This window comes from Netta rufina (genome assembly GCF_964035555.1).
Source record: "Netta rufina genome assembly, chromosome: 2".
Taxonomy (NCBI): domain Eukaryota; kingdom Metazoa; phylum Chordata; class Aves; order Anseriformes; family Anatidae; genus Netta; species Netta rufina.
In genome coordinates, this window is record NC_140124.1 from 49,271,274 (window position 1) to 49,289,092 (window position 17,819).

Below are 17,819 nucleotides of genomic sequence, written 5' to 3' on the forward strand. Positions count from 1 at the left end.
TCCCTGGACAGCAGAACCAGGCAGAGTAAAGAGTATTTTAAAGACAGAAAAAACAAAACACCAACTCATCTAAACTTTAAACAGTGCAATGTAAGGTATTCCTGGTACAGCTGTCATAAATGCACCTTGTATTTTCTAGGGATGCAATCTGGTAAGCTAGACACCTAATCATTGTTGCAAGGACTTACTGGTTCAACACAGATTAAAATGTTTGAATACACTGCATATATTGGTCACAGGTCTAATCACATAATTTCACTTCTCCGAATCCTAAATTTGCACTGGAACAGCTTCCCAATCAGCTGTGAATTTGTATAGCAGAGCACTTGATGTTGTAATTGACTAGCACGTATGCCAACAACAGCTGATATTTTCCATTAAAGTGATCTACAAGTGAGAAACAAAACCAAAGGGTCAGGTTTCAGGTAAAGGTTGGACATTTTGAACTTTGGACAAAGTGACAGGTATCTTTGATTCTCCTGGTGCTGGCGCTTTTGTGACTGGGGATGCATGGGCTTTTACATCTGCTATTCTCTCTTTAAATCTTTGCTGGAGGTACTTTTCTTCTTTGGAGTAACTTTTAGCAAAAGCAGACATCAACAGACATGCTGACATGGCGGTCCCTCCAATGCAAAACAAGATTGCTCCCGCCAGCTTGCATATATCAAGGGACCCATTAAACTGAATGGCACGAGTATCCACCACAACAAAATCATCTTTCCCAAGAGCTTCAATTTTCGGTGGCACAAGAAAACCCACTACAAGAACCGTTAAACCTATCAGCATAAAAGCCGTCCCGGAGATGAGTCCGACCTGGAAGACAAAGAAAATTAAACAATGAATATAGCCTTCTAGTTTACTGTTAGTAAGCAGTTCTAGAGAACATTTATCTTTTACAGTGCCTTGCAGATGCATTTTTTGTTGTAACCAACGGCCGATGTTTTCCTTTTGGGTGGCTCTACTGGAACTAGAATATAGAGAGGAACTACCTTTTAACAACTCATATAATTCAATATTGACATTTCTGGAAACACCAGAATACATATCTATACTTCTACATAGCACCTCATGTCCAAAGGGCCTGTCACAGAAAGGATCACAGTTTAACCCCAGTACTGTGTGACCGATTATTTTTTTAGCTTTAGGTGGTGCTTAGCACCAACTCTTCAGTCCCCAATGGTGGTCTGTGTCATATCCACAACTTGCCATGAAGAATTCACAGAATATTCCTAGCACAATTCCCATTAGTGCAAAATTTGATTCACACAGGATGGGCTACCATCAGAGCAGAAGGTTTGGATTAGATGACCTCCACAGCCCCCTTCCAACCTCTGGTATTCTCAGACTCTCTGAAGTTCCCTGATCTTAATGGAGATCTTACTGTTGTTCTTAATCTCCAGCTCACATGGTTCCACTGTTAACCTGCCATTGCCATTTGTAATTATCTTACAGGACTATTAAGCTCTTGAATTTGGAAAACCCTGCCCATAACAAGACTTTGAGGTTTCAGTGATGTGGCTCCCTGTGACAGAGAAGCTAGAGGATTCAAAAACCCCAGAAGTCCCCTGGAAGCTGATGTATCTTGGTTTAAAAAAAATAAAAACTAACAAACAAAACCCATACACTTTTGTGTTAAGACAGATGGTTACTCAGTCATCTCAGTGAAACCTGAACAACTGAATCCCTAAGATCGTTAGTTACACATGAGTATCTCAACATAGGAGTTTCTCTCTCCAGCACCCAGCAATGGGTAGTACCTTCCAGAACGTAGAGCTCCACCTGCTAGGCGATCTCTGGATCTGAAAATCATCCTCATACTCCCATATTGAAGCTGTGCAGTCCTCATAAAACTGATGCAGGTAGGACCGAACTCCATAGCGTTGGTAACCTCCTTCAGTGCTGCCCTGCGTGTGCTTGGTCCCGCAGATGTCAGCATAGGAGCTCATCCTTCCTACCTGCAACGAGAGGTTTCATGCAAAGTAGATCTAATTATTGACGTGGCAGGAGATGAAAGCTAGCTACACACGCTCCAGGTGACACGAAGAAAAACAGCCTTGGTAATGAGCCTGGTAATGTGTGCAATGACTCAGCTGAAGCAAACCCAGGGCACTGAGCATTTTGGTGCAGCACAGCCTAAAGATGCTGCATGAACACTCCCTCCCATATGTAGGGTGCCTGGTCCCCATCCTTCACACTAGTGTGCTACTGGGTTTCCGTGGAGATTGAAAAAAGCAGAAGATGACAGGTAACAGAAGCCATCATCCCTCTAGGGCTCAAATTGCTTCTGAGGCTGACTCTAGTTCTATCAGTTCACTAGCATTTGCAACCTTACAAACTTCCAAATTGCTGGATGAGTTGGTTGTTTTTCTGTTTTTTTGTTTGTTTGTTTTTTTTAAATCCATTTTTACCTGACCTTTTGAACTTTAAGGCTGTGTGCTGATGTAACATTCCTAGCCATAAGAAATGCAGGCAAAGTAAGTTCTAACCAGATTGAAACTCTCTGTATCCTGCACTTAAATACAGATAGTTAAAAATGAAAAAGATGGAATGGTACAACAGCATTGATGTGCTCACCTAAGAATGAAATGCAAATACTGAATTTGTTGCAAATTACTGCTCCCTTGGAGAATTCAATACCCAAGCTCCCGCTGACTTTAATGAAATAAGAATTTTGCCTGCTATGGAAACAGCTAACAATTTTTTTTTTTCCACTTCACTGAAGTTATCCTAACTTAGAAAATTAGTATTTAACTATGCAGGTCTGAACTTGCACAGGTATGATGCTAGTGAATTCATTAAAGTAATACTAGCCCCTCAAAAACTTGAGCAATAGGTCGGTATTATTGAAGCTGAATGGCTTCTTTTTAAGGAGTTCAAAAAGTCTTAGTCCAAAGGGAACTGTTAATTCCTACCCAAATCTGAATGTCACAACTTAATTTATCAACTTCAAACAGCTTCAGCTGGTTTACCTGATTGCCACAGCCACTGCAATTTTACTTGGAGGGAGGGAAGGAAGGAAGGTTTGATGTGTTCATCACAACTAGGACCTCTGTTTTACAGCTTTGCAGTCCCTTTGCCCTTCAGTAATGTTTGATCTTGCTGGATATTAAATATCTGTTTATGCAAGGAAAAAAAATAGATACTGCTGCATTTAATTTCAGCAGAAGCCAGAATGTGCCAACAGGTAATGGCAGCCAGCTGGAGCTCTTGGCTGGTTTGGAAATCAGCACTGGTATGATGATGACCTAAATTTTTAGAATTTGGTTGCATTCTTGGCCCAGTGAGAGAGGGCTTCACTGTCTCCTCTTAATTGCTAATCATCTTGGCTTTCATTTACTTTGTATATTTAATATGCATTTAGTTTAGGATTGCATGATCTCAACATCTTATGGTTGCAAGTTTCTCTACTGTGATTCATGGCAAGGTTTCAAGGCTCTCAGAGAAGTTATGGCAAAGATGACATTGATAAAAGAGCTTGAAAAAACCAACTTTTTCAATGCTCTGAAGTTTTGATCCATAGTTCTTTTTGATACAGCAACAAGATAATAGTGACAAGGGTATGCATGACATTGTCACATGCATATAATCTGCACCCTTATGGAGAAACTCTGGAAATTATTCTGGTTTTCAAGTCTGCTTGTTCTTTTACAACGGTGGTCTTTTTGCTTGCCTTGGAAGTTTCTCCTTCTATTTATTCCTTGACCAAAAAGAAATGAAAGAGTCCTCTTGTTTCACTGCCACCATTTCTTCAATAGCTACCTAGCTGCCAATTTCCACATGACAAACAATGAAGAGAGCTCTGTCTACCCACTACAGATAAAAAAGACAATACCTCAGGGTAAAAGAAGAACATGGCAAGATCATCTATATGTAGATTTCTCCAAGATGACAAGAGACAGTAAAGTACGTTTTGAGTGTTTCCATGAGAAATCATAGACAATTTCACCATTCAAAGGAAAAGTAGCAAATGATATTCAATAAAAGCGAGAAGTGGCTTAACCTAGAAGAATAGTGTTCTGAACTCCTAGTTAACTCCTAAATACTTCATAGACAGTAAAAAGTCACTTAGTTGTCATGTACCCATTATCCATGCCCATTCAAAGAATGAGGGGAGTTAGGTATGCCATTCGTCAAAAATCATCCCAAACTGGTGCTGAACTTAGAACCAAACTGAGAAAGCACTGTACCTAATCTCAGTGTAGGATTGCACATCACAACAAAGCCACAGTGTGCCACAGTGTATTTTACCACAACCACCTCAACTGTCACACACAGCCTATATTTTGATATCACTTAGGAGCAGGCCCACATACCTGAACCTGCCTTTGGTTATCGGTAAGCAAGTACTGCATCTCCCATATCACAAAGAAAAGAAAATAAAGAGGTCAACCAAACTCCACAGAGAATCAGGCTTTCAGACCCTTACTCTGCTTTTTATTCTCATACTAGAGCTACCTCCTTAAATTACATGCAACTGGTTGCCAATTTAGTGTACTCAGGTGAGCATATTTAGTGTCACACAATGAGCAGAATGGGAGGCACTTTTCCTGGATGTAATTGACTTGACAAGGTCAAAGTAGGGAAGTACTGGACCCAGCATCAGCAGGAAACAATTTTAGAACATTTTTTTCATTCCAGAATTCTGGAAAGAAGGTGGAAAACATTGATGAATTTGGATTTTCTTAAATTAATGTAACTGTAGTAAACTAAAGTTGCTGATTCAATGCAATGTGACAGAAACCTATACAAATAGATTTTTCTTGAATTCACTGCACTGTCTGTATGTTTATCTGTTGAGAAAGATGTAGGGAGGATTGGTGTTTCTAATGATGAATTACCTCCAAGAACCCCATACCCCGTAATCACTTATCTTACACAGATTCTTTTTCTGTAGCAATCTAAAATGCTAATAGGTGGTTTTGGTCAGGCATATGAGCAAAATGATAAACAAGAGCTTGGGAGGTTGAATACTAGACAAAAGAAAATGATATTTTGTCTGAAAGAGCTGTGACAACATCAAGTACTATGACCTTTTAAAATGGAAAAAAAAAAACTTGATCTAGTCGGCATCATTAGTCCTTTTCAAGCGCTGCATAATATGAGTGCTACTGCACATTTTCTTTACTTATTATAAATGGAAGAGTCTGAACATAATCCCCTACCTTTTGGAAAAATCTCATCCCTTAGAGAGGAAAAAAGAGAAGGCTTCCCAGCCCTATATGACTCACTGAAGCAGTCTGGTAATTTGGCCTAAGATGGTCTCTTTTCTCAGCTGCAGTGTAAACATTATGTTCTTGCTATGTACTGATGAGGCAGAAGAACTGAAACACTCAGAGCATGGTGGGAAAAAGCAGCTTTACATAAATGTTAGTGCCTGCATCGATTTACACTGGGTGAATAAATGCTGCAGTAGATATGTCCTCTTGCATGTTGATGTCTATTTGCATGTCTCACCTTCATGGCTGAGAAACTAAATGCTGAGATGTTGGGAAACTTGCTGGAAAGAAAGACTGACTGTTACTCAAATCTGCATTAAGCACGAGCCTAGAACACGCACCCAGGCCGCAGGAAGTCATTTATCTTTACAAGATTTTCAGTGTCTAAACCCAAGATGTCTAGGAACATGCGGGATAGATGACCGCGGCTTCAGCGCACGCCACTGCGTAGCAGCAACCCATCCCCTAGCAACTTTTGTTTCCATGGCAAAAGCTGTCCTGTTTACGTTAAGCTTTACTATTCCCCACCGATCCACAGAGATGTAACCGGACTGGCAAGCAGGCAGGTAAAAAAGATGAGCACGACCCCTGAAAAATTACCCGATAACGTTTTCCAGCTCCTTCGGATTACTTCCCACTGAAGGGTTGGTTGCATTTTAAAAGCCGTAAGGGACGAGGAGGGCAGAGCAAATTCGGGGATGCCACTTCTGCACCCCACGCAACTGCCGCGGCGACGGGCAGGAGCAGACCCCGGCTCCGCGGGGGGGGGGGGGGGGTCCTGAGAGAACACCCCTCTCTCCTCTCTCCTGTCCTCTCCGCAGTCGCACCCCACGGCCCCGCGGATGCCCTTCCCTGCTCAATTTCACCGCGCTGATGGGGAGGCAGAGCCCTGCGGGGAGCGAGCATCGCAACGCGCACCCGGTGGCACCAGGCACGGTCCCCCCCCCACGACAGCCCCGGCCCTCGGGGCCGCTCGCTGAGGGACCCCGGCCGGCCGCGGGCTCGGAGGAAAGGCTCGGCGGGGCTCTCGGTGCCCCCCGCGGCCAGCCCCGCTCCGCGCCCCCCGCCCGGTGGAGCCCCACGTCCCCGCTGGGTTTACCTGTCCTCCCGCCGCGGCGGCGCTAGCTGCGGCTCGCCCGGCCCGGCCCCGTCCCCATCCCGCTCGGCGCCGCCCCGCACGGCCCCAGCGCGCAGCGCCCGCCGCGCCCTGCCTCGGCGCTGCAACGCCGCCCACGGCCGGGACGGACCCGGCTGGGCTGGGCCCGCAGGGACAAGGGACCGAAGGCGGCCGCCCACTGAGCACGGAGCCCCTTGGGGCCCTGCCCGGCCTCAGCCGGGTGGCGGTGGGCAAGACGTGGATGTCCTGGGTCTGCCCCGATAACGAGAGGTTGTGGGGTCAGCAGGAGGGGCTGCAAGGCAGGGAGTTTGGGGGAATAGGGAACGGAGCGAGGGAAGAGTTGGAAGGCATGACGAGACGCTAAGGTGTATCCCGCAGAGGCAACGTGCGATTCCCCTGGAAAATAAATACAATAAAAATAAATACGTGGAAAGAACGCTAAAGAGTCATTTTAATATCCCACACTGAAATACATACATACAAAAAAAAAAAAAAAATAGTGTCACTGCATGCAGGAAATACAGAAGTGCATTAAAGCAAAATGAGGTAGTAATAATGGAAGGAAAAATAATCGTTTTACTATTATTATTTTTAGTGTTTGAATCACTATAGTATCTGAAGAAAATAAAATTAATGGTAGTTTAATTAATAACAATGTCCAAGCTCCTTTAAAACAAACTGCTTTTGATGACAAAAAAAAAAACAAAAACAAACAAAAAAACAATGTTGAACAATTGCAAACTAGGAACCTTAAGAATGGCTATGAAAAGTGGAAGTAAGGGAGTACATTCAGAGGAAAAAAATGCTCATTTATTTGGGTTCCATCCTCTTCTTCCAAAGCTGACGTGCCCTTTTCAGTTCATGAGCAATGACAAACGTGGTTTTCCTAACCTGAGCAAAGCTACTTCCAGAGCAGTATCGTAATCAGTGAGTAGTATTAGCATGCCCTAGCCCAAGGCAATTAACAAGGCAATAAACTGACAATTATTTGTGAAAAAAATCCAGAAAATACAGTGAAGCCATAAATTAACAAGTAACAGGACAGAATAGCAGAACAGATTTTCTGTTTATTTGTACTGTAAGGACAGCTAACACCTGTTTTTACAGGTAGTATCACTGTTAGGTTTGAATGCTGCTTTAAGCCAAATCAAGTGGATGTATTCTATAGAAAATGTAATTAATCGACACGAGCTGTCCTCTACTTACAAACATAGCTTTTGATTATTTACATAGTGACAAGGGAGATAATTACAAGATGAAACACATGTGTTAACTGGTACAATTTTGTTTTCTTACACAGAAGGAATATGCTCAGCAAACTATGACAAATTAGCATTGTAGCAATAAGAACATTTGCAGTAAAGCTAAAAATGAGCCGTTAACTCCAAACTAACAACCTTTAAGATTCACCATTGTTAATCTCAGAAGTTGCTTGTAGTGCACATCTGGATGCAGCCACGTTTGGCTGGGAGGGGAAGGTGGCTTTTAGGCATACAACCGTGGCTGTGTTGTGTCAATAAAGGACAATATTATTTGCTATTGATGGACTTTGAGTTCCCTCCTGCCTGTGCTTAGCACCAGCGGTGAATAGCTAGTGGCAGCTGTTGAAGTTGCTAGGTTCACTGCTCCCATTACTGTTCTCAAGGACAAAGCACACACAGCTGAGCTGGAAGATGGCTGTGTTATAGCTGGACACCACCTGAAATAAATGAAGGAGGGAAAGGGGAGAAGGTATGTCTGCAGAAGGGTTTGGAGGAAGATGTTCGTTAGGAAGGGCATAAACTCAATCTGAGATTGGAACTGAGGTTTAAGTATAAATTAACATGGTTACGAGAGATGTTGAACAGAGTGGTATAAACGTCCCATTTAACCAAGAAATTAGTAACATTAACGTAAAGATTTTTTTTTTAGAATACTAGCACATGTAAGTCATACCTATGACTCATAATGCGAGCTGCTGTTATAGGAAAGAATTTCCAAATCTAAATTTTTCCTCAATTTGCAGCTTTCACAAAACTTAGGCTGTGTTTATACTGAAGGTTTTAGCTGGGAGTGACGTGGAGAGTGAGCTTAATGTCTCTGTCTCTCAAATTGTAGAACTTATTAACTTGATTTCTTTCACTTTTGAGGAAGGAAGCTTTCTGTAGCTTCCAGTGGTTGTGCTAAAGGTACGTGATGGACAATAGTGAACATTCAGAGGAAAGAGTCCTGTACTGTCAAGAGCTTCTGGAGGTGTTGGTTGCCATAGAATTTACAGGCTTCTCCCTTGCTAAGAGGTGAAGTGATCATGACAGCCAACTTGCTGAACACAGCTTAGTTAACTTCTGGGAGCCTGTGCTGAATAGGAGGAATTACAGCTTCTGGGAAACATGCGTTTCTCTTGTAGCAAAATACTGCAATTGGTATGAGGGTCATGTTCACTGAGTAGCAGATGTCTGTCCATATTTGCTTAGCAGCCTTGGCAGCCTTCCAGAGACTGTTCTTCAGTTTCATGTGCTGCAGAAAACCTTGGCCTGAATAATTTTGCAATAGTGACATTATTGGCACATTTGCCTTTCTTTTCCCAGTGTCTGGCTCACTTTCACCTGGAGAACAAGGTCCTGTAATGCTTCCACTTTCTGGAAAAACTTCAGTTGACCTGGGAAGCTTAAAATAAATTTTTGTTTTGTTTGTTTGTTTCTTTTATTTGTCTCTGTTTGTGCAAAATGATGTGATGTTACTTAAAAAATAAAAAAAAAAACAGAGATCCAGAATAGAGGCCAAATCCTCATTCCACATAGCTGTTTAGGGAAGGATACCTCCAGGTGCTTATGGGGAATCCAGAGTTTCAAGTCCTGGCCATATCCACCCTCAATTGGTCTCCATGTTTGGCTGCAACATGAGTCTATGTGTGTGGAATTGCTTGACACCTCTCTTCCTCTCAGATGGCATTCAGTAATAGATCGTGGTAGCTTTATGAGACTTGTCCATGCAGAGCCACAAAGAGGAGCTCAGGTATCTAAAGATGATCCCACCCTTCTTCTCTGTAAAGAAACAGCAGGAGAGAGGTGGGAGAGCTTTTGACACTGCAGAAGTTGCTGATGGGGGCCATGTGGATCAAGAGCTAATAGCTGTTGTTCTGCCCTTCTGGCTTTGCATCTCTGCAAGGGGCTGTTGCTGCTGTTTAGATGGTACCTCTAAGTGGACAGAAATACTGGGGAAGAACGTGGCAAAAAAGGTAGAGGTCATTTCAGGTCTGTAATGCTTCTTTCTGCAGCCTCTCTAGCAGTTCAAAATAATGAGAAAAGGGTATGAGGAGAAAGGTGCCAATTTTGCATCCCTTTCTCTCCCATGTGAAATTAAGAGCAGATGTTGCTCTTATGACGTCCTGCATCCACATTATTTTCTGATAGCAAAAGGACAAACCTGGAGGACAAATTTGCACAAGTGCAAACTGAACATGCAGAGCTACCTTAGGAGACATGAATACTTCTATGAACACATTGCGTTCTTGCCTGCCTTTCTCCTGCCTGAAAAGGGATTGGTGTCCTCTTCCAACTACTTTTGGACCAATGTCTGGTGAGACAGGCTAGTTCTGTGGGGGGTAGCCATTGCCATTCACCCTGCATACTAACTTGAATCCAGGACCCAGAGCAGCTGTCATGTTCTTTCTGTTTGGTAGTAATATGAAACTACCATTCTGATGGCCTGTGTTGATATCTGGAAGGGCTCTTCAGAGGGTTTCCATAGGCCTGCACTACGTTCAACTCCAGCAAGTGATATCTTCTTGTTGTTCCTTTTAAATATTTTTAAAACTTATGATGTGGAAGGTAATTTACAAATTGAAGGCATTTTTTTTTCCCCAGATTCTAGACATATTAGTGCCAGCTGCTCCATTCCTGTTTTATCTGAGGTAATTTGGCTATTGATATTGCATAAAAATCTGTGCTTAATTTCTTGCCCTTCAAATATTGCTGTATTTTCCAGAGCTTTCTTGAAAATGCTCTATCTGGCAAAAATATTCTGCCATTATCTTTTTATATGAGTTTGTCCTTGTTCCCTGAGCTGGTAATAGAAGGGGCTTTCTTGAGAATCCACACCATTTGCCGAGGTGATCGGCTCCGGGGCAGACGCGTTCTGCAGCGGAGCGGGGGATCGGACAGGCAGGGCTCATTTTTCCAGCACCGAGCCCACTCGACGGAGCCGCCAGGGCCCGGCAGCCCTCGTGAGGTAGGCGAACGAGGCGAGAACGAGGCGGAGGCAGAGCCAGCAGCGCCCCCTCCCCGGCTGGTCAAAAGCTGCCCCTAGGGAGCAGGCAGGGCGAGCAGGCAGGGCAGAGCACTCCCCCCCGCCCATATGAACACCTCCTCTAACGGCGGTCTGCCGCTAGCTCAGCTGCAATGTTGCACACCAGGCACAGTGCTCTCTGTAGGAAGTCTGTACACAGCCAGACCGACTGCCCACTCCAAACTGCGGCAGTTCAGGTCTCCGGGTGCAGGGAGTGCCTGAGCCTGTTGCTACCACCTGCGAGGGGCAGAGAGACTGTGTGTGTGAGGTGCGAGCAGGTGGACGACCTGGTCCGCCTGGTGGCAGAACTCGAGGAGGCGGTCGAGAGGTTGAGGGATATCAGGTAGTGTTTTTTGACCATGGGGCGCTTTACTTGTCACCTGGCCTTATGGCCACAGATGGGTCCCTATCTCTAAGGGGAAAATGGATCCTGGGCCAGGAGCTGTTGAGGCTCATTGAGAGGGCTTTAAACTAGGTGAGAAGGGGGACGGAGCTGAAACAAGGCTTGTTGGAGGTGTGCCAGGGGGAACAATGGCAAGGCTGGGAGAGAAAGCAATGGCCCAACTGAAGTGCATCTACACTAATGCACGCAGCATGGGTAACAAACAGGAGGAGCTGGAAGCCATCGTGCGGCAGGCAGGCTACGACTTGGTTACCATCACGGAAACGTGGTGGGACCACTCTAATGACTGGAGTGCTGCAATGTCTGGCGATAGGTTCTTCAGAAGGGACAGGCAGCACAGAAGGGGTGGTGGTGTGGCTCTCTATATCAGAAAGAGTTCTGATGTCATGGAACTTGAGGCTGGGAATGATAAGGTTGAGTGCCTATGGGTTAGGTTAAGTGGGAAGGCAAACAAGGGAAGCATCCTGGTGGGGGTCTGTTATAGACTGCTGAACCAGGATGAGGAGACTGATGAGGAGTTCTACAGGCAGCTACAAAAGTTGTGAAATTGTCAGTGCTTGTTCTTGGGGGGGACTTCAACTTCCCAGATATATCCTGGAATCACAACATAGCCCAGAGAAAGCAGTCTAGGAGGTTTCTGGAGAGCGTGGAAGATAGCTTCCTGATGCAGCTGGTTAGTGAGCCTACCAGGGGAGGTGCCCCACTAGACCTTCTCTTCACAAACAGAGAAGGACTGGTGGGAGATGTAGTGGTTGGAAACTGTCTTGGGCAGAGTGACCATGAAATGCTAGAGTTCTCCATTCTTGGAGAAGCCAGGAAGGGGACCAGTAAAACCGCTGTCTTGGACTTCCGGGGGGGTGACTTTGAACTGTTAAGGACACTGGTTGGCAGAGTCCCTTGGGAGGCGGTTCTGAAGGGCAGAGGAGTCCAGGAAGGCTGGGTGCTCTTCAAGAAGGAAATCTTAATGGCGCAGGAGCAGTCCGACCCCATGTGCCCAAAAACGAGCCGGCGTGGAAGAAGACTGGCCTGGCTGAACAGAGAATAGTGGCTTGAGCTTAGGAGAAAAAAGAGGGTTTACAATCTTTGGAAAAGAGGGTGGATCACTTGGGAGCACTATGCGGATGTTGCGAGGCAGTGCAGGGACAAAATTAGAAAGGCCAAAGCTCATCTGGAGCTCAGTCTGGCTACTGCTGTTAAAGACAACCAAAAATGTTTTTACAAATACATCAACACAAAACGGAGGACTAAGGAGAATCTCCATCCTTTACTGGATGCGGGGGGGAACTTAGTTACAAAAGATGAGGAAAAGGCGGAGGTGCTTAATGCCTTCTTTGCCTCAGTCTTTAGCAGCAAAACCAGTTTTTCTCTGGATACCCAGTACCCTGAACTGGTGGAAGGGGATGGGGAGCAGAATGTGGCCCTCACTATCCATGAGGAAATACTTGGCGACCTGCTATGGCACTTGGATGTACGCAAGTTGATGGAGTCAGATGGGATCCACCTGAGGATACTGAGAGAACTGGTGGAGGAGTAGCCAAGCCACTTACCATCATTTATCAGCAGTCCTGGCCATTGGAGGAGGTCCCAGTCAACTGGTGGCTAGCAAACGTTACACCCATCTACAAGAAGGGCCGGAGGGTAGACCTGGGGAACTATAGGCCTGTCAATTTGACCTCAGTGCCAGGGAAACTCATGGAACAGATTATCTTGAGTGTCATCACGTGGCACTTACAGGGCAACCAGGTGATCAGGCCCAGTCAGCACGGGTTTATGAAAGGCAGGTCCTGCTTGACGAACCTGATCTCCTTCTATGACAAAGTGACACACTTGGTGGATGAGGGAAAGGCTGTGGATGTGGTCTACCTTGACTTCAGCAAGGCTTTTGACACCATTTCCCACAGCATTCTCCTCAAGAAACTGTCTGCTCATGTCTTGGACTGGTGTATGCTTTGTTGGGTTAGAAACTGGCTGGATAGCCGGGCCCAAAGAGTCGTGGCGAATGGAGTCAAATCCAGCTGGAGGCCAGTCACTAGTGGCGTTCCCCAGGGCTCGGTACTGGGGCCAGTCCTCTTATTATCGATGATCTGGATGAGGGGATCGAGTGCACCCTCAGTAAGTTTGCAGATGACACCAAGTTAGGTGTGTGTGTTGATCTGCTCGAGGCTCTGCAGGAGGATCTGGATAGGCTGGACCGATGGGCTGAGGTCAACCGTATGAAGTTCAACAAGGCCAAGTGCCATGTCCTGCACCTGGGGCACAATAACCCCAAGCAGAGCTACAGGCTGGGAGAGGAATGGTTGGAAAGCTGCCTGGCGGAGAAGGACCTGGGAGTATTGGTGAATAGTCGGCTGAATATGAGCTAGCAGTGTGCTCAGGTGGCCAAGAAGGCCAACAGCATCCTGGCTTGCATAAGAAGCAGTGTGGCCTAGGGAAGTGATTGTCCCCCTGTACTTGGCTCTGGTGAGGCTGCACCTCGAATACTGTGTTCAGTTTTGGGCCCCTCGCTACAAGAAGGACATCTAGGTACTCAGAAGAGTCCAGAAAAGGGCGACAAAGCTGGTGAGGGGTCTGGAGAACAAGTCTTATGAGAAATGGCTGGGGGAGCTGGATTTGTTCAGCCTGGAGAAAATGAGGCTTGGGGCAACCTTATCACTCTTTATAAGTACATTAAAGGAGGCTGTAGCGAGGTGGGTCTATTCTCCTACATGCCTGGTGACAGGATGAGGGGGAACGGGCTAAAGTTGCGCCAGGGGTGTTTTAGGTTGGATATTAGGAAGAACTTCTTTACTGAGAGTGTTGTGAGGCATTGGAATGGGCTGCCCAGGGAAGTGGTGGAGTCACCATCCCTGGAAGTCTTTAAAAGACGTTTAGATGTTGAACTTAGCGATATGGTTTAGTGGAGGACTTGTTAGTGTTAGGTTAGAGGTTGGACTCAATGATCTTGAGGTCTCTTCCAACCTAGACAATTATGTGATTCTGTGATTTATCTAGGTGCTTTTTTTTTCTTTCTTTTTTTTTTTTTTTTTTTTTTTTTTCTTCTCCTGTCTCTCTATTTTACCCTGAAAATATATGGAATAGAAATTGTTAGTTCTCTTTCATTCTTGTTGTTCCTGGTGATTTTGAATATATTGATACCAGGCAATAGTTTGGAGCTGACTAATCCAAAATATGAGTAGACAAGTGAATAAAGACTTGAAAATAACAGAGTTTGTATGATGGAGTGAACATTTGCCTGTGAGGGCAAAGAGGGATAACAGGACTTAGGAGTATCTCAGTGACCAACTTTACTCAAAAACTTCTTCCATTCATGATGTTTGTGTTTTTCAGCAGTTCAGCATGAAATCTACTTGCTCTTTGACCTGGTTGTTTCCAAGTAATCTTTGCAGATGCAGTGTGTTGAGGGGGTTTAGAGGCAAAAAGCCTCTAAATTTAGTTCCAAGCAAATGTCAAAAGTGCCATTTTCCAGAAGTGTCAAGTGTTTGACAGCAAAAGTATGCAGCAGTGAGCATTTTATTTGCAGCAGCTAGTACTACCACCAGTAGTTACAAGAGTAACTCTTGCATGTCTGTCCTTTCTGTTTGCATATGTGAGGTTTCTAATGATGCTCAGCATGTCATACTCTGCATTCTTTTGTGTTTTGGTGCCCACATGGAAATGGCAGTGTCTGAAAACTTTACCTCTACTACAAGTGTTGAGAGTCATGAGGGTAACGTTACTAACCACTGTCAAAATGTCTTGGAGTCTTAGTATTGTATCTGTCTGATTGCTATTCCAGAAGTCATTATGCTGTTTCCTATCAGCCCTTGATAAAAAGAATGACATTTATAATGCAGTCATTATAAGTTGATAATGTAATTACTCTTTGGTTGGTCTCTCATATAACTTTATGCATAATCCGAATGTTAATGCAGCAGAGTGAAGGCAATACACAGTCAATGTTAGTGGAGTTTTAAAAGGCATATTGTTATTATAAGGCCAAAGATGGGACGGATAGCACTGCAATATTGTTATTGTCCTTGTATACTGACAGTCACTGTGAGTAACTGTTAATCAGATGGGATTTGCACTGTGTGAAAGATGCACACACTGCCGTGCAAAGGTACCTTATCATTCAAATAACTGTTTATTGTCTAAACCAGTGTAATCACCATAGCTGTAATACCACCACATCAGGTAGTCACTGTATTAAGTGCCAATTATTAGTCTGTCATTGTCTATTAGTCTATATATCTTCAGAAGACACTGATAGATTTTAACAATGAAGGTCTCTCTCCAAACTGTTGCTTCTCTGAAAGAGTGAGGAGGAACAGATTAACAGTCTCAACTCTTGTAACCAGCTATATTATTACTTGAAAGAGAACACATCAAATTGCAGCCCAAAGGCAGTGCCTATGCTGTTACAAGACTCTCTGGAACTTTTGACCTCTATTTATAAGAAAAAGCCCCAAACCATTGGCTGAGGAGAGCACGCACTGATTATTTGCATGATTTATAGACATTTTGACAAAATAAACATGTCAAATGTGTCCAAGGTGTTTGAACAAAGACACGAGGGAAATGTTATTTTGTTTTTAGTCAGCTCAGTAAGAATTTTGTTTTGCCTTTGACTCTGGTGAATTTTGGAGAGCATGGCACCAGTGGGATTACAGGCAGGCACCATCAGGAGAGCAGAAAGCAATCTGTTATTTCTGGGCTAAAAAATAACTGACATTCGGTTGTGGCATTTTCTACCTTAATTAACTGATGATGCTCAAAAGCAAACAGGCAACAATCGCAAACAGCCAAGTTCCACTCTTGTAACCCGAGAGTGGAAGGAATAATGTGTGTTCTTTGATTTATAAAATAGCAAGGGTACAGTTTGAATATCGTCCTTTTGACATTACCTCCCAGTTGCCCACAGGACACTTAAAACACTGCTGCCTTTGCAAAGATGTCCCAAAGACAAATTGTATGATGTAAATCTTCTCCTTGTGCCTATAGAGTTTTAAAATCCTTTTGATTCTAAAACCATATTTTACAGGGATTGTGGTGTTCTGCAATTGGTAGAGGTAACTGAATGTAGACCCTTTTCTAAAGTTGCTGTTTGCATTGCCACACATGCACAAAGTTTTTTGTTGCTCCCCAAAGATGAATTACGTGCACCTAGTTAATAGTCTTTTCACTTTGCATAACAATCACAGATTCACGGAAAGGTTGAGGTTGGAAGGGACCTTTGGAGGTCATCTTGTTCAACTCTTCTGCTCAAGCGGGGACACCTAAAGCAGGTTGCCCAGGACCATGTCCAGATGGCTTTTAAAGATCTTCAAGGAGGAAGACTCCACAGCCATTCTGGACAACCTGTGACGGTGCTCAGTTATTCTCACAGCAAAGATGTGTTTACTGATGTTCACATAGAACATTCTGTGTTCCAGTTTGTGTCCATTGCTTCTTGTCCTGGCACTAAGCACCACTGAAAACAGCAAGGCTCTCATCTTTGCACCTGCCCTTTAGGTTTTTGTACATTGATGAGAACCCCCCAGTTCTCCTCTTTAGGCTGAACAGCTCCAACTCTCTTAGCCTTTCCTTAAATGAGAGGTGGTCTGGTCCATCGTCTGGGTGGCCCTTATTACTTGTATATTTAAACGTGGTAGGAAAACTGTTGTGTGAAGACTTCATGAGAAAGCAGCATATGTGTTCCCTAACAAAATCTGTTTCACATTCTCCTCCCTGCTGTTCACTTGCTTGCTATTAATAGAATGGTTGGGGTTGAAAGACACCCTGAAGGATAATCTAGTTCCAACCCCCCTGCCATGGACAGAGACACCTCCCACTAGACCAGGTTGCTTAAAGCCCCATCCAACCTGGCCTTAAATACTTCCAGGGATGGGGCATCCACAAGTTCTCTGAGCAAGCTGCTCCAGTATCTCACCACCCTCATAGTAATGATTTTCTTCCTTATAACTAATTTAAATCTACCCTCTTTTAGTTAAAAGCCATTACCCTGTTACCAAAATATCTCAGATAAAACCCTTAATATCAATGTAATGGTGAGAAGCAGACATTCTTTTTTACAGTGTCGGATGCATGTGGGATCGTTCAACCAATCACGCATGTCAGTTGAGTGATGCAGGTAGGTTATATTAATGTTACTTGATACATATTCATTGTTTATTCTTGGAATTATTACACATATTCATTACTTTCCCCAAAAGTATTTACATAGGCTCCCCCTCATTGTGAATGTGCCACAATGGGCAAGGGTCTCCAAGGGTCTTTAAAAATCCCTGGGGGTCACAGTCAAGTGTTTGCTGCTCCTCCTTGTCCCATTGAGGCGTGCACAATCTCATATTTCTTCTCAAGATTCTCCATTATGCTGTTTCAGCGGATAAGAATAAAGAGGCAGTCTGTTTCATGCAGGCAGTTCCATATATTCCCACTGCAAAATTTCTGTTATCTTATGCGTAGGCAGGTGCTTTAAAGTTAAGCAAGCATCGCACAATTGTTCAGCTTTGAGCTCAAATATTTACAGTTATGATGAAGAGTCCGTTAGTGGTAACAACCCCTTGTCCTATCCCTACACTCCCTGACAAAGTCTCTCTCCACCTTTCCTGTAGGCCTCCTTTAGACACTGGAAGGTGGCAATAAGGTCTCCCCAGAGTCTTCTCTTCTCCAGGCTGAACAACCCCAACTCCCTTGGCCTGTCTTCACAGGACAGGAGCTCCAGCCCATTGATCATATTCATAGCCCACCTCTGGACTTGCTCCAACAGGTCTGTGTCCTTCTTAGGCTGCAGGCCCCAGGGCTGAATGCAGCACTCCAGATGGTGTCTCACAAGAGC

At 44.3% G+C, this 17,819-nt stretch overlaps 1 protein-coding gene across 1 annotated transcript; it reads right to left on the reverse strand.

Annotated features, from left to right (window-relative positions):
* Positions 1–414: 414 nt before the first annotated feature.
* NRSN1 (neurensin 1) lies at positions 415–1,949 on the reverse strand (the record flags this gene model as incomplete). The annotated part of the gene is made up of 2 exons (XM_084281222.1): positions 1,758–1,949; positions 415–813 (listed from the first exon to the last, which is right to left on the reverse strand). The coding sequence occupies exons 1-2, from the start codon at positions 1,944–1,946 to the stop codon at positions 415–417; spliced, it is 588 nt and encodes a 195-aa protein (XP_084137348.1). The 5' UTR covers positions 1,947–1,949.
* Between the last annotated feature and the right edge of the window lie 15,870 nt (positions 1,950–17,819).